This window comes from Colobus angolensis, unplaced genomic scaffold (assembly GCF_000951035.1).
Source record: "Colobus angolensis palliatus isolate OR3802 unplaced genomic scaffold, Cang.pa_1.0 Scaffold73, whole genome shotgun sequence".
NCBI lineage: Eukaryota > Metazoa > Chordata > Mammalia > Primates > Cercopithecidae > Colobus > Colobus angolensis.
Genome location: NW_012121043.1, coordinates 11,440,824 through 11,466,474, shown reverse-complemented (window position 1 = coordinate 11,466,474; position 25,651 = coordinate 11,440,824). Strand labels below are relative to the sequence as shown.

Genomic DNA, 25,651 nt, shown 5'->3' with positions numbered 1-25,651 from the left:
AAGAAAGGACAAAACCACAAGTTATATAAATCTTAAAAGAGTACAGTTACAAACTAACTAGTCATTTTTTCAAGGAATTTCTAGTTGAGTTAATCGAGTGAGCACTCAGATGGTTATCTGCAGAACTGAACTGACTGCAGTTAAATCTTTCAATGAAAATGGACATTGCTCTCTCCACTTCAGCCATCTTAATCTCCTTGCATTACACTAGGCCACCAAAGCCCACCTATGCATCTGACAAAAGTGGCTCTGCCAGGAACTCCCTCATATCTCCTAGACTGCTTAACTCCTGTTAGTCCTTGCAACATTCCAAACAGGTGCCACCTCCTCCAGGTGACATGCCTCTTCCCAAAGGTGAGTTGTTTCTTCTGTGTGCCCAGAGGGCCCTGGAGAACACTTCTCACATCATATAATCATGTGACTCAGCTGCTCTCCCCCAGTCTTTAAGCAACCTGAAGGAACCGTATCTCACTTGTATTTCTATTCCCTGTGCACACCACAGTGTTGGCTTAAAAGCAGACACAAATATTTGTTAAATATAGGTTTACTTAAGAGTTTGGTAGACAGTATTGATTCACGTAAAACACGTGCAGACACCCTTTATAACTTGAGTTTTTCTGTAGGCTATATTTAATTTCTCTGAATGCTACAGACCACTATCAAGAGTTTAATAATAACAATCCAAGTCATCATGATGGTGTTCCTCTCAATTTATACTTTTTATGTATACAAATGAAATCTCCATAAACTTAAAAACTACATATATCCATGACTGTCACATAAGTAACTGTATTGTATCACATATTATGTTACTATTGAAGGAAATCTTAAGAATACCTGTGAGGAGAATTCTGTCCTTATCTGAGATGTCCTTATCACTAATTAACCCCTCCTCTATACTACCACAGAACTTCATACAAAATATTTTATTATATTGGAAGACCCTTCTCATCTTAGTATTAATATTGTTTAAACAGAAAAATAAAACACAATACCTTCCCTTCCTATTCCAATCCTCCCCTATTTCCCCTAACACACACACATACATGCACACACATGTCTATAATAAGCAGAAGCAATCTACACTAGGAAAATGTATATCTGAAAATCAATAAGGAATTTCTAATATTCCTGAATAGTATACTCCTAATTAGGAACAGTGTATACTAATTAGGAGTATTCTATAATACTATGCTGCTATTGTTATTATTATTATTGTTATGAGACACAGTCCTGCTCTGTTGCCCAGACTGGAGTGCAGTGGCATGATCTCAGCTCACTGCAACCTCTGCCCTCCAGGTTCAAGTGATTCTCCTGCCTCAGCCTCCTGGGAAACTGGGGTTACAGCTGCCCACCATCACATCTGGTTAATTTTTGTATTTTTAGTAGAGACAGGGTTTCACCATGTTGGCCAGTCTGGTCTCGAACTCCTGACCTCAAGTGATCTACCCACCTCAGTTTCCCAAAGTGCTGGGATTGCAGGTGTGAGCCACGGTGCCCAGCCAATACTATACTATTATATACCACTAGGAGTATTACAGTAGGAGCAGTAGTATACTATTATAGTAGTACACTAATATAGTAGTATACTACTATAGTAGTATACTATTATAGTAGTACACTACTATAGTAGTATACTACTATAGTAGTATACTATTACAGTATAGTATATAGTATGCTATTATAATAGGAGTATACTATTCCTATTAGCATATTTTAATAGCAATAGTATAATCCTATTAAAAAATATATAGTACATCATGTAACATTTTATATCTTTATTTATTATTGTTTTTTGAGACTGGGTCTCACTTTGTCACCCAGGCTGGAGTGCGGTGGCACAATCTTGATTCACTGCAACCTCCATGTCCTGGGTTCAAGTGATTCTTGTGCCTCAGCCTCCAGAGCAGCTGGGATTACAGACTTGCACTACCACACTCAGCTAATTTTTGTATTTTTAGTAGAGACAGGATTTCACCATGTTGGCCAGGATGATCTTGAATTCCCAATCTTAGGTGATCTGCCCGCCTCAGCCTCCCAAAGTGCTGTGATTACTGGTGTGAGCCACCGCGCCCAGCCCATGTAACATTTTATAAACTAGATTACCTCTGGTTAATATTTTTAATTACCATTCACTCTATTTGCATAAACTCAAAAGATTATCAATATGACAATGAAGATTAGTAACAGCACAAAAATTAGCAATGATTTGTAAACACTGCCAGGTCATAGCACAGGTTTACTATATGACAAATAAAAATCAAATAAAAAACAGGAGAAAAATCTACAGTTGTTACCTTTAAGACACGTTTGATAGAACCCAATACAAAGTTTCTTTGTGGATGCCTTCTATTCTGAAGAATCCAGTCACGATTTAACACCTTTTCCCCTTCTTCCAGCACACATTTCTGACCTCTGAAATGTGGTTTCTCATACAAAATCCAGCTAAACGAAGAGAAATGCAATGATGGCTTATATTTAATTTTCTAAGAACTGAGGCATATAAGTCACAGACCATTTTGTCTACTTAAATTTTTTAAGCTGGGATATCTTCCACTATTAGCATATAACTCTATTTTTTTGAAACAATGATATATGCTAATTTAAGTATAGGTGAATAGGAAAGAAAAAATAAAAGTGCATATACCTTGGAAATAGAAATACTTTCTGAACATAGAACCATAATACATTTCTATGTCTATATTTAGGTATGTATGCTCTTTATAGATGTGGTCTATACAAAACTATACAGTTGCATTAAAAACAATAGTGCAACAATTCCTAATTATACTTCTAATTTTCTTGTTGCTGAGTAACACAGGACACAAATCCCATCTTATTATATGAAGATGAGATTATACCATATGACTTAAGACGTGAATGCTTACCTGGGTAACCTAAACACTGGACAAATAAATTCTGGCTCCAGCTTGCCCATGGCTCATGGTCCATAATAAACAGATGCGGTTGCCTCTCATTTTTAGACCATACAAAGATTCCTTCACTTCTAAGCAAGTTATACGAACAACTTTAACTATGTGGCCTTCACATTCCTCAGCATCCCACAAATTCTGAACTCATTTTCAAAGCTATGCTTCACTCAACTGAAGCATTCACCCAAACTTGCCAAATCTATCTGCTAATAATGCAGTTACAGAATGGTACTGATTGTATAGATTAGGTCTTGCAACTTACTGGCTTAAGCACTAAAAACAGATTATATTTTATGCCATAGTAAATAAAGAGAACAATTAAGTTATAACACACTAACAAAAATGTTTCAAAATATTCTGTCGAAAAGTAGAGGAAGGAAAATATGACTTTAATAAAAAACAGGAAAAAAAGCATTAACAGCAAGAAGACACATTTACTTTAAGAAAATATGCTATAAAATTTTAAGAGACTTCTTACCAGCCCCTTACAACTTTTATTAGAACTCCATTTGGAAAAGACCATGATGTAGCATCAGGAATATTACAGTAGACTTCTTGTTTATATTTACTTTCATGGAGATCATAGATAACCATCTGCAACACAGTAAATAGCAGTAAGTAGCTACAATAACTAATTTTTAGAATGTATTTTAAATTCTAAAATGTCCTAGAACATAGAAATAAACATCCTAAATATACAAAAACAAATGTTACTTTAGATGTTAAATCCTTGAAATCATTTTCTAAGTCACATATATTAAATTCCTCAAGCCTGAAAGTCACCTAATCTTTAACCTTTATCTTAGTTTGAGAAAGTTATCCTTACCTTCCCAGGTCTTGGGTTATATCTCAGAGTTTCTTTGTCAACATTCTGAAATAATAAAAGTGGAAAAGTAAGCTTCGAGAAACATCGGTGAAAGATGCATAATTCATTTTCTTAGCAGTCATGTATCCAATTTATCACATATTTAGTTAGTGATCATTATGAGCTAGGTGCTTCGCTAGATAAAAGTGATATAAATACAAACATATAGGAAATTAACACGTTGTCTCTGCCCTCAAGAAGTACACAGCTTAGAATGGGTAAATAGATGGTCATATTTGCATAGCTCTTCTAAGTCTAAGTTACATTCACAGGTAAAACACAAGGAAAACACTAGGTTGTGGAAATGGCACCAGCATGGAGGTAAGGACACACAGAGATTCAAAGGGGCTTTTCTGAGGAAGTGGTATTGAGGGATCTTGAAAAACAACATTTCAGTGAATGGAAAATGTGGCAGGTTGTGATGGGATAGTGAATAAAGAAATTCTTGGAGGAGAACCATCCTGGGGAAAAGTGCACTGGTAGGAAACACAGAGTGTGCACCCAGAGTGTGGGGAGACAAGGTTGGCAAAACAGAACTTGGGGGCCTTATAATGCAGAGTTAAGAGGTGCCACTTGATTTGGTAGGCAGTGGAGAACCATGAAAGAAATATTTCTTCAAATCCCATCATGTCTTTTAAAACGACTTTGCTTTGTAAGTTTTGGTTTGGTCTTTGAGTATTACTATTTGCCGTGAAGATTGTTTGAGGTAAAGATACAGGCCTTGGACATCCTGTATCTTTATCTTGAAAGTACCATCATCTTGGAAATGCCAGAAAGGAAAGTCCCATATTTAATAAATATTCTACATTAAATATTAAAATGTAATTGAATTTAAGACATTTTCCAGCTATAATGTTTTCAGTTCTTTTTGTTTGATTTAGGTTGTTCACTGCCCTGCGATGCATGAACAACAACATGAGTTGTAGTGACAGGCTGCTGTCAAATACTTAAAAATTTTACTTAACAGAAAGATTTTTCATTAGACTAATAAGCTAAATGCAAACTGACAATTTTCCCACATACAGTACCTTGAGAAATTTAGACTGTCACTTAATTTAGCTTGAAAAATATTAGCAAAATACTTCAAAATAACCTTGCTTCAGTATTATGCTTTTTAAATTCTGACCAAGCAATTTTGTTTCCTAAGTAGTCCAGCTAAAATACATGAGTTATGATATGTTTCAACCAAAGAATAAATCTGGTATTTTTATGAAACAAACTTTATGTAACTTCTACAACCTCAAACATTGATTTTCTTTTTTGTTTTCTTTTGTTTGTTTGAGATGGAGTCTCACTCATGCGATCTTGGCTCACTGCAACCTCTGCCTCCCAGGTTCAAACCATTCTCTGCCTCAGCCTCCCCAGTAGCTAGGATTACAGGTGCCCGCCACCATGCCTGGCAATTTTTTTTTATTTTTAGTAGAGATGAGGTTTCACCATCTTGGCCAGGCTGGTCTTGAACTCCTGACCTCGTGATTCACCTGCCTCGGCCTCCCAAAGTGCGGGGATTACAGGCGTGAGCCAGCATGCTTGGCCAAAACATCGATTTTTCTTAATAAGCCTTTAGATAATTTCATGACCCAAAGCTTTAATAATTATTATTAATATAATAAACAAAATAACTTACCTCTATAAATGGGCTCAATCTGCCTGGGTTGTCTTGAACACGGAAATACTTGGACACTGGTTCCTGAAGAATTCCACCAAATCTGGCTCCTTTTTCTGAGGAATGACTTTGGGAAGTCTGCAGATACTGATGATAAGCACTCTTTAAAGAAGAATGTAGTTTAGAAGTAAGGTCAGATTTCTGGAGAAATGAGGTCTTTTCTGGCCACAGACCAACTTGCAGATTGGAGGTAGTAGGTTCACTTGCAATCACATATGAATTCTTAGAAATTCCAATGCTTTCCTGGTCATCAGGGTAAAATGTGATAGAAGGATCTGGCAACTGGAAGGTAACATGCTCCCTGCTTCCAGCTCTCAGATCTTTATGCAATATTGCTGCCTCCTCCTCTTCTTCCTCCTCAGCTGCCTCTCTGTCATCTTCATCAAAATTCATCTTTAAACGCTCTGACACTGACTGGAGAAGGGATAAAACAGAAGAGGGCTGGTTTTCACTCTCTCTTGATTTCCTGGGGCCATGGTGACCAGGTGAAACCTCACTGGATAGAATGTCCTCCTGTGAGCTGTCATCCTCATAAATGGGAGACAACGCTAAAGGATAAATTTTGTACCTTTTGGCCTCCACTGATAAGAACATTTCTGAACTCTCACTATCAAATGTCTCACCTAATTTAGTACCTTTTTCAAAGTGATGGACAAGGTCAGTTCTACTCTCAGACCTTTCACATGCCAGAACAGGCATGCTGTCAGGGGACGTATCAGGAAACCAGACAGACCGTGTTTGGCTTGCTTCTGTGGAAGCATACTTGTCCTCTTCTTGAAGGGGCTCTTCGTATAATATAGTAAAGGAAGAATTTTCTTGTTCATCTTGAGAAACAAAAGCTAAATTATATCCTTTTTTGCCACTATAATCTGTCTCTCTCCTCTTGTCATGTATTGCAGTAAGAGACATTCTTTTGTCTAGTCTTGCTATGGTATCTCCAGGTTGAAAATCTGGCATTGCTGGGGCTGGGTAGCCCTCATAATCCTTACTTAACGTAGGGGATTCATAACCCCTGAAATGTGTAGCAAGTCTATTCTCATGTGCTATCAAGCCTTCCTTTATTTCAGTAGGTTCTTCCTTTGTTTCTCCAACACTCCCTTCGGCATACTCTTGTAGTGTTTTACTTTCAAATGCAGGAGGCATGGCCTCCACTTGTGTAATGGTCAATCCCAGTCCTGTTCCATGTATTTTCTCAATGTCTACCACTGTGGGTAACACTTTGTGTTTCCCAACATTCTCACCACAATCTTCTGGGGATATTTTTTCCATTTCTATCACAGAGGGTATGGACACAGTTGCTCCAATAGTGTCTTTAACATCTCTCTTGCATGCTTTTTCTATTTCTAAGGGGGCAGGTGCTGCCTCCTGTGCTTCCTTCACTTTTAACATACACGGTACTATTTCAGTATTCTTAATGACCTCTTCAGCAGTCTTTTGGTAAGTAGCTTCCATTTTCAAAATAGATCCCTCAGTGTTCCCAGTAAACCCTTCGGCATTTTTTTGGTAAGTATTTACTACCTCTAATGCAATGGGCATCACCTCAGTTTTGCCACTATCTCTTTCGGTATCCTTTGGGTACGTATTTTCCATTTCTAACCTCACAGGCATCATCACTTCAGCCTTTGCAATATCCCCTTCAGCATCCTTTTGGTAAGCATTTTCCATTGCTAATGTAATGGGTATTACTTTAGCCTTTTCACTAATCCCTTCACCATCTTTTCGGTAGATATTTTCCAATTCTGACAAGGGTATTGCCCCAGTCTTGCCAATATCCCCTTCAGCATGCATTTGGTAAATATTTTCCATGTGAATTGTAACAGGTGCCATCTCAGTCTTTACAATATACCCTTCAGCATCCTTTTGGTGGACATTTTTCACTTCAGGCATAATAGGTATCACCTCAATTTTGCCAACATCCCCTTCAGTATCCTTCAGCTTATAAGCTTTTTCCATTCCTAAAATGTCAGGTGATCCCTCAGTTTTTTCAATACAGCTCTCAGCATCCATTTGGTATACTTCTCCCATTTTAAAAACATTAGCTTTTGGTTCAGTTTTCTTGACATTCATTTCAGCATCCATTTTGTGTACTCTTCCCATTTCTAACATAGGAGGGACTGCCTCATATTTCAGAATATTCAATTCAGCATCCTTTTTGTTTGTTTTCCCTGTTTCTAACATGGAAGGTATAAGCTCGATTTTCCCTATATTTATTTCATTATCCTTCTTGTGTACTTTCCCTACTTCTGACATTGCAAGAGGTGTGTTTTTACTGTGTCCTGGCAAGTTTTTTTCAGATATACATACAAGGCTATCAGACAAACTGCTTTTAGATGTACCAGGTGCATGGATGTCATCATTCACAAGTGGAGGCCATTTGAAATTTAATACAAGAGTTCTTCTATCCTCTGTCTCAGTTTCGTTATTATCCACATTCTCTATTTCCATTGTCTCATTACAGTCCTCACTGCAAAATAAATGTGTTTTTACCCTATCATCTGACTGTTTATGTGACATGTCTTCAGCTAGTAAAACCGTATCTGATTCCTGCAAATTTATACTATCAGACAGTCCAGATCCATTTCCAGAAAATGGGGATTTTTGGTAGAGAACAATTTCTCTTCCCTTAATTGACTCTGTGCCACTAGCTAAGTTACTTACAGAGAAGAATTTACTTAATACTTTATTTTCACTAATTTGTGTGCTTTGATTTATTGGCTGTTCTGATACCAAGAACTCTCTAACTACATCACGTGGCTTAACACTATCACTGTTCAGAATTTTTGAAGGATCAGCCTGAAGTTCAGAATCCCAAGTATCCTCAGTATCTTCAAAAGCATCATTTCTCAATTTTTCTTGGGCTACATAAATAATCTCATTGACTAATTCCCTAGCTTTATCTTCCAACAAACAAGATACATTCATACTATCAGGATCAACAAGAAGACTCTTCTCACCAACTGCTGGTGAATCACAGGGCTTCTCTTCGACTTCTGACATGTTTTCCATGCCCTGCTCTTCCAAACCCTCTGTCTGTTGGATATCTGTTAGTGGCACTTCTAATGGGTTTTTCTCAGAGATATCTTCTTTCAGGGTACCCCGATTCATTATGCCTTCTATGGCTATGTGCTCCTGGCAGGTACTCACTGTGTGTTTGAATTTTTGTTCTTCCCTGACAGAATGAAAAATCTCACCAATCAATGTGTCGGCCTTTTTGAGTAAACTACTTTCGAGGTCCAAAAGTTGGTCATGTGCTCTTCCCCTGGCTTCTATGTGCTCAGCAGAGGCTTCAGAATACTGTTGGCCTGAGCTGTTAACTGACACTGCAGGCCCAGCAACTGCTCCAGTCTCTGCTTCCATGGGATTGTCAAATTGGGCAGTGGTTGGGAAATCAGTGGATATCTTCCCAGTATAAATCCCAAAATGTTCCTGAAATGGGGTTACTTCTGTCCCAAGTGAGACAGACGTTTCAAATTCCAAATAAGAGGTGTTAGGGTACAATAGGTTAGTTATAGAGGTACCTTCATGTGTGAGATCTTTGGTAACTTGTATAGAATCCAAATTATTTTGGGACTTATGTGAATTTATTATCATGCTAACTTCTTCAGGGTAACTAGAGGAAGATGACACACTATCAATACCACCATTTAAAAAATGGATGTTCTCTTTCTTTCTGTAAGATGAGGATTTCTTTTCTGATCTCAGCACAGAAGGTACATTAAGGAAGCTTGAGTCCTCAGATGCAGAAACATTTTTTCCCAAACTGGAATCAGAATCCAGAAAAGGTGAATTTACTTTTGAGATGTCAGTTTCTTGGAATTTATGGAAAATATTAGTTAAGCTGAGTTCTGCCATTTCTGAGTGACCAGAAATCTTTTTAGTCCCACAAATATCCAAAGATTGATGAATCATATAAGTGTTAGCTTCACAATTCTGTGCCATTTGCCTACTAACTTTCTCATCATGAATAGGTGGTAAAATCCTGGATATAATACTTTTAAGAAGAGCAGGAGGAGAGCCTAAGACATCTACCTCTGTTTCTGGTATATCTTCATATTTGGAGGTAGCAGGAGAAAGCTCAGCTTGGCAATTCTCTTTAAGGCTAGCATCTGAACATTTCCCTCCAATCTCATTATGATGAATTGATTGAAAACTTTTGTCCTGTTGAACTTCTAGAAATGTTAATTCTGATAAAATAGGCTTTTCTGGAACATGGGTAATTTTCAATGGAAAAGAAGACATTTTATCCTGAGAAATGTCTCTGGGCTCCGCTTGTGAAAAAGATACCTTGGACAAGGATATAGTTTTTCCTCTTCCAGAATGTGACTCCACAGGAACATTGTTCTGACCATCAATTTCAGCTTTTGATACAATGTTAGCAGTTTTGGCTTCCAAGGAAAGAGAATCAGACTTCTCTATTATGCTTATATTTGCTTTAGTGTTTGAAGACATTAACTCTACTCTATTAGGGTCTTGAGATAAAATGGAACTGCAATCCTTAGAGAGGTTTCCAGAGTCAAAGCTCAATAGCTCCATCCCAGTTAAGTGAGGGCCAGTGGCTTCAGAACCTGGAAGAACCTGGCATTTTTCACTATTAGAAAGAACTTCCTTGGATTCAAAAATTGCAGATGTATATTCAAGGCAAAAGGAAAGAGGAGGACTCTTCCCGCCTGCAGCCTCAACATGGTTTTTCACATTTTCTTCTTTACACTTACTAGGCTGATGGGAAATACCAACAGTGTTGACATTCCCAGTTTCAATGGGCACAGGAGAACCCTCATTCATTAAATCAGGAATATCCAACTTGCTCAGCATCCCAACTCCAGAAACAAAGGTAGGAGGTGAAATATTGAAATTTGGTTTTTTACAGTCAAGGCTAAGACATGTTTTAGCATCAGGTGATACTTTAGTTTGTTGAGAACGCTCAGAGTCAAGAGGCGTTTCTGAAATGTGACTTCTATTAAGTTCAAATTTCAACTCAGGTGCATTTTTATTTCCTAAGCATGCTACAACTGCTGATTCACTGATGTAATTTAAGGAGGTCAGGTCTTTTCTATTCATTCTAATACGAGGAATTTTATCATGTGACCTAAAATCAAGCTTTTTGGCTTTGGTTTCAAAGTATTGCTCAGTATCTTTGGGTGATGACTCAATTTTATCTTCTGGAGCTTTTACATGACTTGAAGCTATGGATTCACCAGCTGAGGCACTTTCTGTTTCTCGCCTGATTTCTCTAACAACCACATTTTTCTGTGAGTCTTGGGCAGACAATCTCTTTCCTTCATTTACAAGTTCTATGTTTGTCACAGCATGTCTCTGAAGAGCAATGACACTGGTGTGAGTGGCAGCTTGCTTTGATGAGTTATCTATGGTTTGCTTGTCAGAACACTCACTCTTTGGCAACTGCAGATCTTCATGCCTAATTGATTTATTTGGACTTGGCAAATTTGTACTTTCCTGTTCAGTAGTGTCACTCCCATCAGATTTAGTACAAGGGAAATTAGAAATAGCAGGGCCCTGAGGCTCAACAAGCTCCTCTCTTTGCACCAATGTCCCATTACTCATCACAGTGCTGTTTTCTTTTATCGTATTTTCTGTTGTAGTTACTCTCTGAAAATCTGGGCTGCAAGGGACATTGCTACTGCTACTTCTTGTGAACAATGCTGAACATACCAAAGTTCTGTTAGTCTGAGAAACTGGTTCGCAACTTAAATGGTGCTGTGAGTCAGATTCTCCATCGTAGCTGGAGTTCGTCACAGAAGAAGGGGATGACCTATTTCTCTCAATACCCCCCCAAGCATTTTTATTTAAAAGATTATTGGAAGAGGCAATATTCTGCAGTTCTGGGTTATTTGTCAAAGAACTTTCTGTGTTGAGACTTGTTTTGCTACAATCAGAGTCTTCTAATGGGCCTTCAAGTAGATTTCCTTTCATAGATGAGTCTGTACTAGCTGATAACAACAGTGGCAGTATCCCAGCCTCAATCTCACTTCCAGGGTCAATGTGTCTGTTTATACTAGAGTCAGAACTTTCATTTTCTCTGTCCAAGGTATTCACAGTTGCCAAGCCCGTCTGTTGCTTTAAATATTTCCTAATGTGACTTGGGCCTCGATATGTTGCATATGTTACTGAAGGCTCTTCTGGTTTACCATCGATTTGTCTGTAAAAAGAAAGTATGAGAGTATCAGGAAATACAACTAATAATACTTATTACTAATCCCAGCAACTGGGGTAAAAGTACATCTTTTAAAACACCACTTCCCTTGATATGTACCAATTTGGGGAGTAAATCATAGAATGCTTTAAATTTATCTTGACCAAAAATAGTAAAAATTTAACAAGCAGCACCTGAATGTCAATGCAGCATGAAGAATGTTTGAGTTCCTTAGAATCACTCCTTCTTACCTGATTACATACATACCTCTGACTGTGGTTAACAGAATATGAGTTCAAGCCTTGGGTTCTAGTTCTAATCTCAAAGGAGTGTCTGACTCTAAGTAACCAGATTGACTTTGGGCCTCATATTACTACAAGTTTAGGGATACATCACTGATTTCTCCACCACATTAAAGCATCATAATGACCTTCTATTCCTTTATTCTTAGATGTGAATTTGAACAGCAACATTTAGCACATAAGATGGAAACATTTTAAAGGAAAACAGATGGCAAGATGTCTAGCCCACAGTAAGCACTCAGTATGTATTTGTTAATTCAATAAATGACAAAACTGCATCAAAATTCTCTGTTTTCAGTTCCTCAAATATTCAATTAGTATAGTGAGTATTAAACTGCTTGGGCAAATGCCGAAATCAAAAAAGATGTCTAGAGGAAGTATAGAAAACTAACCCCAGTATAAAGATCCTGATGCTCTCAGCACCCAATTTCCTTTGGAGAATCTACCCCCACGAGTTTGCACATCATGCCATACTATCTTGCAGGCAATTACATGCATCATTCTCTGTCCTTTAATGCCAGCATCAGAAGGAAACTCTAATGCCCTCTAAGACTCAGCACACAAATAATTTCCATGCAAAACTATCCCTCTACTACTAAGATGGACAGTTAGTCTTTGATCTCCGGGTGCACAGAGCACAACGTTTGTCACATTAAATCATAAAGATCTATGCACTTATTTATTTTCCCCACTAGCCTGGTGGCTATTTGAGGGAAGGTACTGTGTCCTAATCATCTTTCTGTTTTTAAGTACCTCACACAAGATTTCGCAAATTGTATATGCTTAATACCTTCTCATGAATTAATGAATAAGTAAAGCAATGATACTTAGTGCTAAGTAATGTATTTCAAACTAATGTCTTCATTTTTATATGTGATAATTAAAATGTTTTAAATTTTGAACTCTAATTAGCTTTCAATTTCCTGACTATAAAAAATAGCATGCACTCATATGTTCATCACAGCACTATCCACAATAGCAAAAACATGAAATCAACCTAGGTGTCCATCAATGGTAGATTGGATAAAGAAAATGTGGTACATATATGCCATTGAATACTATGCAGACAGAAAAAAGAAGAAAATTGTGTCCTTTGCAACAACATGAATGCAGGTGGAGGCCATGATTCTAGGTAAATTAACACAGGAAAACCAAATACTACATGTTCTCACATATAAGTGGAAGGTAAACATTCAGTACACATGGATCCAAAGAAGGGAACAATAAACACTGGGGCCTACTTGAGTGGGGAGGATGGGAAGAGGGTGAGGACTAAAATACTGCCTGTCAGGTACTATGTCCATTACCTGGGTGATGAAATAATCTGTACACTAAACCCTCACAACACGCAATTTATCAATGTAATAAACCTGCATATGCACCCGACTCTAAAATAAAAGTTGAAATTATTTTTTAAAAAAAGTATGGTAGAAAAATCTGATGTGTATTCTACTTATTTTCTGATTAGACATATGATTAACCAAACCATTACTATGAAATAAACATGAATAATTTAGAAATTCAGTTATCAGTATTCCAATACCTAAAAAATATATTTTATTGCCAACTTTAAAGCAGTTACATTAAGAGTTCTAGATTTGTCTAATTGATAAAAGAGAAATTATATCTCTTTTGACATGTAAAAACTTCACCAACTGTGTCTATTAAATACTTCTTAAATTTTAGCTGAAATAATTCATTTCAACATATATATTTCCTGGCCCCTTAAAATACTAATGCACCAGCACTGTAAAAAATTATGTTAGCTATATTCATTTATTTTTACTGTCCATTATAAAGCACTAAAGGAGATGCAGAAAGAAAAGCTTTGTGTTCCAAAAATGGTTGTAGTTGCTGCATGGGTTTCAGGCTAGATCAAGGACTGTTATGAAGAAAAGTCAAAACTTGGATAAGATACCACTATTTGATATTTGGGTCTTTCCTCATTGGTATTTTTTAAAAATCTAATCCTTATGAAGACAGAGCCCAACGTATTGTTTTTATTAATTTCTCTATGTAAGCCTTTTGCACAGAGCCAACTATGACATAAATATCTAATAAAAATGTGATGGCAACTTCTATGTGTAAGAAAACTAAGTACAACATTCTGTTCTTACATATGAATCTTCCTATTTTTATATGCAATATGGAAAAAAAGTTTTGTACCAAACATTTTCTGTTTCATAAAGTAGTGATACTTCATACCAATTTTCATAATGTATTATGTTTTATTCAAAGTAAGCTATATGATAATAGGATTAAACATTTAATTTGTAACTACCAACAAAATCCCAAAAGTTGAATGAATGAATGAATGGCGAATATAAAAATAAAACAATGAAAGAAAAAAGTTGGATAAGGCAACCAGTTCGTGAAAATATGCAAGAAGAAAAAAATAGGTAAATTAATGCTATTGGTAAAATACCATATCAAAATATGTAAGTTATTCAGAAAATACAAAAGCCTTTCAGAACAACATATGAAGGTACAGAGTCTAAACAAATGACAGGTTTTTTTCTTTCAAAGTTTTAACATTTCATACCTAAAACCTCCTGTAAACAGGCTGCAATGTTTCTGAAGAAATCAATACCAAGAAATGTTTATAGTCAGTGGAAATAAGAGATAAGGAACAGAAATTTGTTCTAGGGTAGTAAATTTAGGTCCTCTTGCTACCAACTCTCTCTTAATCAAACCTCAAAGCATTTTATCCTGCATCAATGCAACTTTTGATCCAAAAGGACTTATAAAAAACAGAAAAAGTCCATTAAATTTCAACTCACTATAGTAATACCTTTTGGTATTGGGGTCCTTTGCAGGGTAGGTGGTGGGAATCATTGTTTTATATTTTTTAGGGCTTTCTGAGTACTTTCAACGAAGTTGATTAAGTTAATTTATATTAAGTTACATGCACTGGTTTAAATTTCTAACTAATATGCTGCACTGGAGGTGGAAATATTATATACTTGTAATGAAAACATACATTCTTTAGACTAAACAATTATATTTAAAGAATAGGAAATCAAAGTGACAAGTTCAGCTTCATATGTTATAGGCAGTCCCTTCAGGTACTAATGAGCTACACTCCCTCTATCTTTTTTTAAACTCCCCCTTTTTAAAAGGTTAAGTCATACCAACATTATGTTTTAGATCATTCTTTCGTGGAGTATAGTTGAGTTCACACAATTAAATAATCTTAGGAACATAAAGTTGTCCTTTAATTTTTAATTTTTCCCTAGTAAATATAAATGCCAAAATGCATATAGCTAAAAATAAGCTGAAGGTGGAAAATTAAAAATTAAAAAACTTTTTTTTCCACATTGTATTTAACAATAGGAGGATTCATATGTAAGAACAGAATTTTGTACTTAGTTTTCTCTCACATGGAAGTTACCATCGTATTTTTATTCTATATTTATATCATTTGTATTTTCACAAGCTAAACAGAGAAAAGGGAGTATTAACTTCACGCATTTTGTAATTGTACATAGGATCTACAGCTTATGCTACATACCAAAGGTACATAATCCAAAGAACAGCGAGAAAAAAAGTAAAATATCTAAAAATTTCAAGTATTTAAGGAAGTAGGCACACATATTGAAAATCTGAAAAGGTTTTACAGATTTTAACCCAATACATAATTACTCATTATATGAAGGTTTATTAAGCCTCTAGGTAATACATACAGCTATGCTCTATTGTAGATAAATTTGATACACTTGATAATACAAAGGTCAACCAAAGACATGTATCATTCTTCAAAGAAAATTCTATAATAGCAGCCTGAACGTAATAACTAGACTTATAGCAAAATTACTTAATTCACATTTAGGAAAATATGACAAATTATTATTATTATTTTTGTTTTTTTCTGAGATGGAGTCTCGCTCTGTCACCCAGGCTAGAGTGCAGTGGCACGATCTTGGCTCTCTGCAACTTTAGCCTCCCAGGTTCAAGTGATTCTCCCGCCTCAGCCTCCTGCATAGCTGTGATTACAGGCATGCACCACCACACCCGGCTAATTTTTTGTTTTTGGTAGAGAAAGATGGGGTTTCACCGTGTTGGCCAGATTGGTCTCGAACTCCTGACCTCAAGTGATCTGCCTGCCTCAGCCACCCCCAAGTGCTAGGATTACAGGCACGAGCCACTGTGCCCGGCTAAGCTACATTTTTTTTTAGCAGTAAGATTTATTTCCTTTCAAATTACAAAGAATATCTTCTCTCATAATAGAAAAGGCTTTTTAACTTCTCTATGGAAAGCAAAGCAAAAAAAAAAAAAATCACAGGAGCTTTCACAGAAGAGTTTAGCATTATGCATATGTACCTGTGAAAAATAGAGTTAGAACTGAAAAAAAAATTAACCCAACAATAAAGTAGCTTCCTATGTAAACTACCCCAGAAACATGAGTTAACATACAGAAAACAATCTAAAAATGTTGCCACACAAGTTTTCATAAAGGTTTTATGGATATTAGAAACGAAATTTGTATAGTCAGTTATAATTTAAAAACAATGAACATTGCCTTTTGGTGAGGATTTTTTTTTAATTCACTTTACATAGTAAATACAGGCTGAACATTCCCAATATGAAAATCTGAAATCCAAAATGCTCCAAAATCCAAAACTTTTTGAGCACCAACATGATACCACAAGTGGAAAATTTATCATTTTTTCTTCTTTCCAACTTTTATTTTAGGTTCAAGGAATACACATGCGTGTTTGTCAAATGGATACATTGCATGTGACAGGGGTTTCGTGTGCAGATAATTTTGTCACCCAGCTAACCAGCATAATACCCAGTGGGTAGTTTTTCAATCCTCATCCTCCTCCCACCCTCAAATAGGCCCTGGTGTCTATTGCTCCCGTGTGTCCACATGTATTCAATGTCTAGCTCCCACTTAGAAGTAAGAACATGCAGTATTTGTTTTTTCTGTTCTTGCATTTTATGTGGGAGTTTGCAATTTTTTGAGTTTGAAAAATCAGACCTTGGCAATGAGCTTGAGCAGCAGGATGTAAAGAACTCCCACATGCTTAGCGTTCCAATAATGGAACGCTAAGCATAAAGGGGTTAATTAGATTATGACAATGGTCTCTCACTCCATCCATGTTGCTACAGAGGACATGGTTTCATTCTTTTTAATTGCTGTGTAGTATTCCCTGGTGTTTTTTGCTGTGTAGTATTCCCTGCTGTTTTTGCGCCACATTTTCTTTATCTAGTCCCCCACTGATGGGCGTCTAGGTTGATTCCATGTCTTAGCTATTGTGAATATTGCTGCAATGAACAGACATATGCATGTGTCTTTATGGTAGAATGACTTATATTCCTTTGGTTATATACCCAATAATGGGATTGCTGGGGCAAATGGTAATTCTGTTTTAAGTTCTTTGAGGAATGACCACACTTCTTTCCACAATGGCTGAACTAATTTACACTACCACCAGCAGGGTACAAGGGTTCCCTTTTCTCCACAGCCTCACCAGCCTGTTGTTTTAACAGCCTTTCCAACTGGTAAGAGATGGTATCTTACTGTGGTTTTGATTTGCATTTCTCTAATGATTAGTGATATTGAGCATTTTTTCTTAAGCTTGTTGGCCAGGTGTGTGTCTTCTTTTGAGAAGTGTCTGTTGATGTCCTTTGGATAACTGGCTAGCCATATGCCGAAGATTGAAACTGGACCCCTACCTTTCACCATACACAAAAATCAACTCGAGATGGACTAAAAACTTAAATATAAAACCTAAAACTATAAAAACCCCAGAATAAAACCTAGAAAATAACCATTCTGGACACTAGCCTTGGCAAAGACTTCATGACAGACTCCAAAAGCAATTGTAACAACAAAAAAATTGACAAGTGGTACCTAATTAAAGAGTTTCTGCACAGCAAAAGAAACTAACAACAGAGTAAACAGACAACCTACAGAATGGGAGAAAATATTTGCAAAATATGCATCTGACAAAGGTCTCATATCTACAATCTATAACTCAAACAAATCAACAAGCACCTTTGCTTTCTGGGTGCAAACTTTCAGGAGCAAACTTTGCTTCATGCCCCTAAATCATGTGTATGAGATGTAAATGAAATATAAATGAATTTTGTGTTTAGGCTTAGGTCCCATCCCCAAGATTTCTCATTATGTCTATGCAAATACCCACCCCCCAAAATCTAAAATCTGAAAAAATATTGAAAATCTAAAACACTTCTGGTACCAAGCATTTTAGATAAGGGATACTTAACTTGTAATAACTTATCTAAATTCTGAAAGCTGTATTAATGGTAATAAGGAAAATTATGTTTGATAGCATAGTAATGGGCATCTGTTATACAGTATAGGATGTTTTATTACCTTGTTTAAGCTATTAACCCTTTTTTAATAAGCCTTGATTTATTTTTTTAAAGTAGGAGCATTCATCCATAAGAAAGGCAATGAAAAAATTTAAGTTAATTCATTCCTCCTAATATCAAAAAATTGAAATGTTTGTATGTGACACTGAAATCTCCTAGCAATTTCAAAAGCATAAGCTTTTATTAATTGATATGTAATAATTGTACATACTTATGGCGTACAGAGTGATATTTTGATACAGGTATACACTGTGTAATGATCAATTCAGAGAAATTAGCATATCCATCACAAGCATTTATCATTTGTGTTGTGAACAGTTAGTCCTTTCTGCTAGCTGTTTGATAACATACGATCGATTATTGTTAACTATAGTCATCCTACAGTACTACAGAACATTAGAACTTATTCCTCCTATGTAGATCTAGCTGTAATTTTATATCCATTAATCATCCTCTCCCTATAAGCTCTTTAAATAACGTTTTATATTTGAGATATACTCATGATCGTGAATAAAAAACTTAAATATATCATTGCTTTTAATAATTCATATCACAGAGCCAAAATAACTTTAAAATAAAATACAGATCCTCAAAATTTTCATTAATAGTAAAGGATTCTCTACATATATTGACCGGGCACACTGGCTCACGCCTGTAATCCCAACACTTTGGGAGGCTGAGGCGGGCGGATCACGAGGTCAGGAGATCGAGGTCACCCTGGCTAGCATGGTGAAACCCTGTCCCTACTGAAAATACAAAAAATTAGCCAGGCGTGGTGGCGGGTGCCTATGGTCCCAGCTGCTCAGGAGGCTGAGGCAGAAGAATGGCATGAGAACCTCAGCCTCCTGGGTTCAAGTGATTTTCCTGCCTCAGCCTCCCAAGTAGCTGAGATCACAGACATGCACCACTACACCACGCAAATTTTTCATTTTTGGTAGAGACACGGTTTCTCCATGTTGGTCAGGCTGGTCTCGAACTCTCGACCTCAGGTGATCCACCTGCCTCGACCTCCCAAGTGCTGAGATTAAAGGCATGAGTCAACACGCCTGGCCTAAATTATAATTCTTAAGCATATTGACAGCTGTCAGGAGGAAGTTGCTGAAACTGTAATTCTAAGCCTGGTAAACTGTGGGATTTTCAAAGCTAGGCCTGAAGGAAGCATCTTCTCTCTTTTTAATCGACTAGTACCAAAGAAAAAAAATCTGACCTAACTAATCAAAGGAGAAAAAGTACAAACTTCCATTCTACCCAATTCCTATAACAACCTCAAAATTATCACCATTTTAAGTTACTTTAAAATGCTAGATGTCAAATATGAGCAAGCAAAACAATCATCTAAAGAGGTAGTTAGAATATTGCTGGGCCCCACTCCCGCAGAGATTCTGCTTCAGTGGATCTGATCAGATAATGTGCATTTCTAATGAGGTCCCAGGTGATTCTGCTGCTGCTGCTCCAAGGACCACACTTTGAATAGTCCTGCTTTAGACAATCTTATTCACATATTATGGATGCAGCACAATTGAGCCACTTTTCTGCTGTTGGACACTGATTTCCAAATATACGTTCCTATAATGTTAGAATGAACACCTTTGTACATTATCAGAAATAACTTACAAACTTAAGATTCCTGATATATATTGCCAATTGAATTTCTAAAAAATGCTACCAATTTGTACTCCACTCCTAGCTGGGTACATGAGTGCCAGCCTTATCAACTCTGACTCACTCAGGACATTATCATTTATTATTATTGTTATCAATTTAATAGGGGAAAAATTCTCATTTTAGTTTGCGTTTCCTTGATTGTTAGTGAAAATAAACTTTTTTCACTTATTAACAGATTAGACTTCTTTTATTTGAAAGATTTGTTTATATTGTTTGCCTTTTCTATTGGTGAGTTGGTGTCTAAATTGCTTATCAGTTAAAGCATTCTCTGTCATTTTTTTGTGTATAATTTTTCTCATTTTCCATTTAAATTTATTATTGCTTATGTTACTTGACATAAAAGAGTTTGAAAATTGGGAATAAGTTTTAATCTACTGATCTTCTTATTGATACCTTCCATTGCTATTATGCTTAGAAAATCATTTCTTACCAAAATAAAAATGTACAAATGCTGCTTTTAACATTTTTATTGTTTTTAATATTTGTTACTCTATCTTCATTTACTTTAATACAAAGATGAGGAACACATAATGCCATCACATTCTAGGGTTCAAGTTACATATAAGAGAGTCTATTTCTAGGCTGTCTACTCTGTTCGATTTAAATGTCTAGCAAATATTACATCAGTATGACACTGTTTCAAATACCACAGCTGTATCAATACATTTTAACATCAGGTGGAACAAGCCCCACAACATTATTCTTCATGGACAAATTCTAATCTATTTTCACAGAGCTGTAAGATAGGTCTATGCCTATATCATAAGTTTACTATGAGGAATAAACTGAAAGCACCTACATAAAGACACCTGGAAACTATAAAGAACTTCCTGGAAACTAAAAAGAACTGCATAACTATAAGGTAATGCTTATATCTGACTATAATATTATTGATGGCTTCTTCAATAATAAATTCTCGAGCAGAGGTAAAAGTAAAATCAATAAAACAAAACCTTACTAGTTACAAAAGAATACTTTTATGTCACACAAAGTATCGAATGGACTCAACAATGTGATAAACATTCCTTAATTTCAAAATATTCCTTCTACCTCATTTGAGAGTAAAAGGAAAAACAAGTTGGTGTGTGTTTGCTAATCAAACAATGAAGAAATTGGTGGTAAAATGCTCCTTAAATTCAAGCAATATTTTAGTTTCTTGGAGCTCTGTAAAGGTTCATAAAGCTAGTTTCATGAATAGAGCCCATTTAATTGCTTTTCTTAACTGCTTTAATTAAATTTTACAGAATAAAGATATTGACAGAGTAAGAATACAAACCTGAGGACCATTTTCCCTCAAAATGCACATATTGAATATGTTGCCCGTCCTGACACAGGAGGAATTCATGCAACAGAAAACATTACCATGCAGGGAAAAAATAAATCTTTTACTAAGACAAATTTAGCAGGCCCTGGATTACCTGTATGGTTCTCTGTACCATGCTTAATTACTTGTATGGTACAGAGATCATAAAGTCTTTTACCCAGTAGTAGGGACACTACAGAATATCTTTTCCAATCCCACCAATTACTAGGATTAAAACTAAAGCTGAAAAGCTAGATCCAAAAAGCTCAATTTTTTGGTTCAATTAAATTTTAAACTTACTTTAGCAAATTAGTGGCTTCTTGTTCACTGTCTTGTGTTGTATCCAAAGAAAAAGCATCTGAGAGTTCGGATGAGTTGGAGTCTTGTTCTTCTGTTGGATGTGTCTGGGTTCTTAGGGAGCCACTGAAAATCTCTCTCTCCCTTTTGATCCCTTCTTCATGATGGTCATTGGGATTCTGTAAATCTTTCTCAGCTTTATCATGGTCATCTCTGAAAGAAGACTGCTTAGCTTCACCTAGAGATGATTTTCCCGAAATACTGAATAAGTTACCAAGAAACTGAAAAAAGCTTTCTTTTGGCTGTCTGTCACTTTCTCCTATTTTGGTATCTGCTGTGGAACTGGAAACATCATATGCCTTTTTGGGATCTTCCTGCACTGGAAGAGTGACTGACTTCTCAGCATGGTTCCTTTTGTCCTCATTTTGGCGAATCTTTGAAAACAAAATAGACAATAATAAGCATCATTATTTAAATAATAAAACAGACTGACAAGCTATTACAAAACAGACTCTGTGTAGACATCAGGGATACATTTGTGAATAAGACTAATGGCTTCTGCTCCTTTGGGCAGTTCACAATCTACTGAAGGGCGCGGTAAGCACGACCTTTAAAAAGCTATATGGTAAATGTCATGAGGGGAGAACTACCGCACACATGGGAACCCAGAACAGGAGTAACTAGTCCAGACTTGGTGGAAGTGAGAACACAGAAGGTAACTTGGGGGATGCTTCCCAGAGGAAGTGCACTCTTTGAAGGGGACAGAAAAAGTGACTATGTGATGCTTATGCATCTGTGTGTGTGTTGTGGGTTATCAGCTCCTAAGGGAGTTTAATATGACTGGAGGTTAGGGTACAAAAATGACATGAGAGGTAAATACGGAAAGAGAAGTAAAGAAACCACAGTAAACATGTGTATTTAAATTTAGCCTTTATTATGACAGAGCTAAGGGAGAGTATTCAAATTATTGGTACTTGAGATAATAACATCTCAACAGACCTCATCATTTCAGCATTGTGTTAACCTATAAAGCTGGCACAATATGTAACATTATTCAAGAAGATGAGGAAAAGACAGTAACATGGTACTTCAGAGAAAGAGCCCACTTGTGACCCCTTCCTGGTAAAACAGGAAGTCCTGATACATAATGTTAATGCAAACCATGGATAGCATCAGGCATTCTTAAAGACAAACACTTGCAGAAGTCCACTTTGCCTGCTCGTAATTAAGTTACTGGTAAAGCAAACTCACATTAATGTATACTGTGTGAGGAAAAACTGAGCTGCTACATCAAAGAGCATGTTGGCACTCCACTTCATGCTATTTCCAGATTCTAAAAAGCTTTAGGCCCATGAGCCAACTCACTCTGCCTTCCAAACATGCTCACTCATATAACTGTAAAAAGAATGCCCATCCTACAGTCCCTGTCACCTGTTATGTTCACTAGCCCTTATAAAAGGAAAGGTCGAGTCTGAGTCAGAAAACAATCAGGACACCAAGTCAAAACCACCTTAGGGCACTTCAGGTTCACGTGACAATGTTTTATAAGAACATGATCTTCAAGAAGGCAAGAACATAATTATAATGTCATTTTTTCACCTCATTCCATGTTTTGATCTAAGTTCAAATTAATATAAAGGAGGATTTCACTAACCACTAAAAAAGATAAAGCATATGAAAGGTTGAGAAAATGTTAAAACCTATTAACTCAGCAAACTGATTGCAAGCAAACAATATTTTTACGTTTGCTCCCACAGGTGTCAAAGGGGATTTCTGAGTGCACATGACATTTTTTGATGTGTTAAGATTTAATACATCTTGTGAGCCTCTACATGTAGAATGTCACCAGCCTTCTAGAGACATTACACATCTCACCTTTCACCAGTTTCAACTACAATTTGATTCCACTTGTCTCCACCTCACCCGTCCAACCTTCTGCTCATTCTGAGAGCTGACACTATAAGTGCCCTCTCCTCATATAAGCAGGATAAATGATCTCTCAGTCTGGCAGTAGAAGATATGCTAGTCAACATTTTGAAAATGGTCATTTATATGAAAGATATACATTTTTTGTTAACAGTTGGGTTTATTGTAATTTTTAGCCACAATATTTCTCCCCAGCTCAAAGAGAACACTGGAACGTGAAAAGTATAGTGACTGAAGCGACTGCTCATCCTATGTAGCCACTTGAAGAAAGCAAACTATAAGCTGTTCATTAAAATATCATAAATATCCTTAAAATGCTTCAGAAATTTGCAAAAGAGTCTTATATAATCCGGGCAGTGATTTAAAAGAAGAAAAATGAACAAGATTACCACTTTTAACATCATCAAAATCTCAAAAAAGTAATTTTTGTCAAAAGTGTATTTATCTCCCTAATATTTTAACTTGCTCATTCCTTTCAAAGCGTTAAGAGGTTGCTTTCCAAATGAGGAAGATACATTTTGTGAAACTAATGAAAGACTTAATGTTTAACCTTTTTAAAATAGTAAATATATTTTTTTAAAATCACTTGTTTCTCCTTCCCCTCAACTGTCTGCTTCTTTGCTATTCCAGAATCCCTATAAGTTTACTAAAGAGTAGTTTTTAGTTCCCTTAAATGTTTTAGTTCTTAATTTTTCCCTCATAATCTTATGAGAAATGTGTATTAGTAATTAAAACACCAACAACAAAAAAGTTTCTGAATTTAGAAACAAAACTAGCAGGAAAAATACACTGCTATTCAAAAGTGAACACCTGCAATAAATTAAATAACAAAGAATTAAAATTTTAAGATTGATCTAAAGCAGTTGCTCTTCACCCTCAGCCTGGACAAGTTCAGCCTGCCTACAGGCCCTCATTATGCGGGCCCTACATCTGTCTGCCAACAGGACTGTCTACCATTGTAGCTATGAATGAGGAGAATGAAAGCACTCAGGACTCAGGCAAACATTAACAAAAAGTTCATTCTAGTTGCTCTCCAAGATTTTGGTATTATGTATATACTATATGAATGTTACTGATGAAGGCATATGTATCTTTGGAATTTTCAATGTTTTTCCCTCATGTTCAATATGTTGTAATGCTGTACTTTTAGTCCAAATGCATTTCTCTATCTACTCTCTTTGCTATGTTGGGGCCCAACACAACAAAATACAGGAAAATATTATGTACACTGATTAATAAGATTTAGGTGGGGTCTTCAAGGAGCTTACAAGCTAGGAAGATACTCATTATATTAATATCACTGTAGGGGGCTTACAAGAGATATGTACACAACGGAAGACATAATTAATGAGTGGGGATGTAGAGAAACCATCTTCTTTGCATAGAAGATAACATTTGAGCTTAATTCTGAAGAGTGTTAAGAATATTCTAGACACAAGCCATGGTATGCACAAAGACACAGAAGTCTGGAATATGTTTACTCTGGCAGGGATATGGCTGAAAAAGATTGGAGCACAGAGGATAAAGAGTTTGATAAGATGACCAGTTAGAAGTGGTGGGTGAAGAATAACATGGTCACAGATAACTGAGTTCTCTAAATTAGACAACAATTTGAGTAGGTAAGTCAAACAAATGGACATGGAAAATAGAAAGGGAGGTGAGAATTAGGGCTCTGGGTAAGAGGCAGGTAGGGCAACAAACTATTTAGTTGTCAAATGTGAAACTTTTGGTCCCTTGTGATACACAAGTTGAGATGTCTGATAAACAGAGGCACATTTTAAGAATGCAGTCTGGCAATATACAATGTGCGCAGGAAAAAAAGAGGAAAAAACAAAAAGATCCCTATGGAAAAAAAGATAAAAAGGCAAAAACAATGAAAAGAAGAAACCAGTGAAAGAGATGGAGGAGATCAAAACCAGACCAGGTTAGTCTCTATAGAATTCCAGAGATCTCCAAAGAAACAAAGAACCCTTCAAAAGGCTGACGGGAGTCAAGAACGTCAAATGCCACTGTTAGCTCAAGAAAGATGAGGACTATCTTCCTCATTCGTATTCAAAAACATCAGGCACACACCCACCTTGGGAATTTGCCTTTACTTAGAATGTTCATCCCCCAGATGAACTCACTCTCTCTCATCTCCTTCAGGCCTTTACTTGAAAACCATCTCACCAGTGAAAATTCTCTCAGCATGATCTAAAATA

At 36.3% G+C, this 25,651-nt stretch overlaps 1 protein-coding gene across 1 annotated transcript in view; it reads right to left on the bottom strand.

Annotated features, from left to right (window-relative positions):
- The window catches only part of CRYBG3 (beta-gamma crystallin domain containing 3), a 124,491-nt gene that overhangs the window by 58,945 nt on the left and 39,895 nt on the right, over positions 1-25,651 (bottom strand). Inside the window, exons 3-7 of the mRNA XM_011927618.1 lie at positions 21,528-21,958; positions 5,426-11,621; positions 3,760-3,804; positions 3,412-3,527; positions 2,298-2,445 (exon numbers count right to left, since the gene is read on the bottom strand). Of these exons, the coding sequence (XP_011783008.1) occupies positions 2,298-2,445; positions 3,412-3,527; positions 3,760-3,804; positions 5,426-11,621; positions 21,528-21,958 (6,936 nt within the window). The remainder of the gene's footprint in view (positions 1-2,297; positions 2,446-3,411; positions 3,528-3,759; positions 3,805-5,425; positions 11,622-21,527; positions 21,959-25,651) is intronic.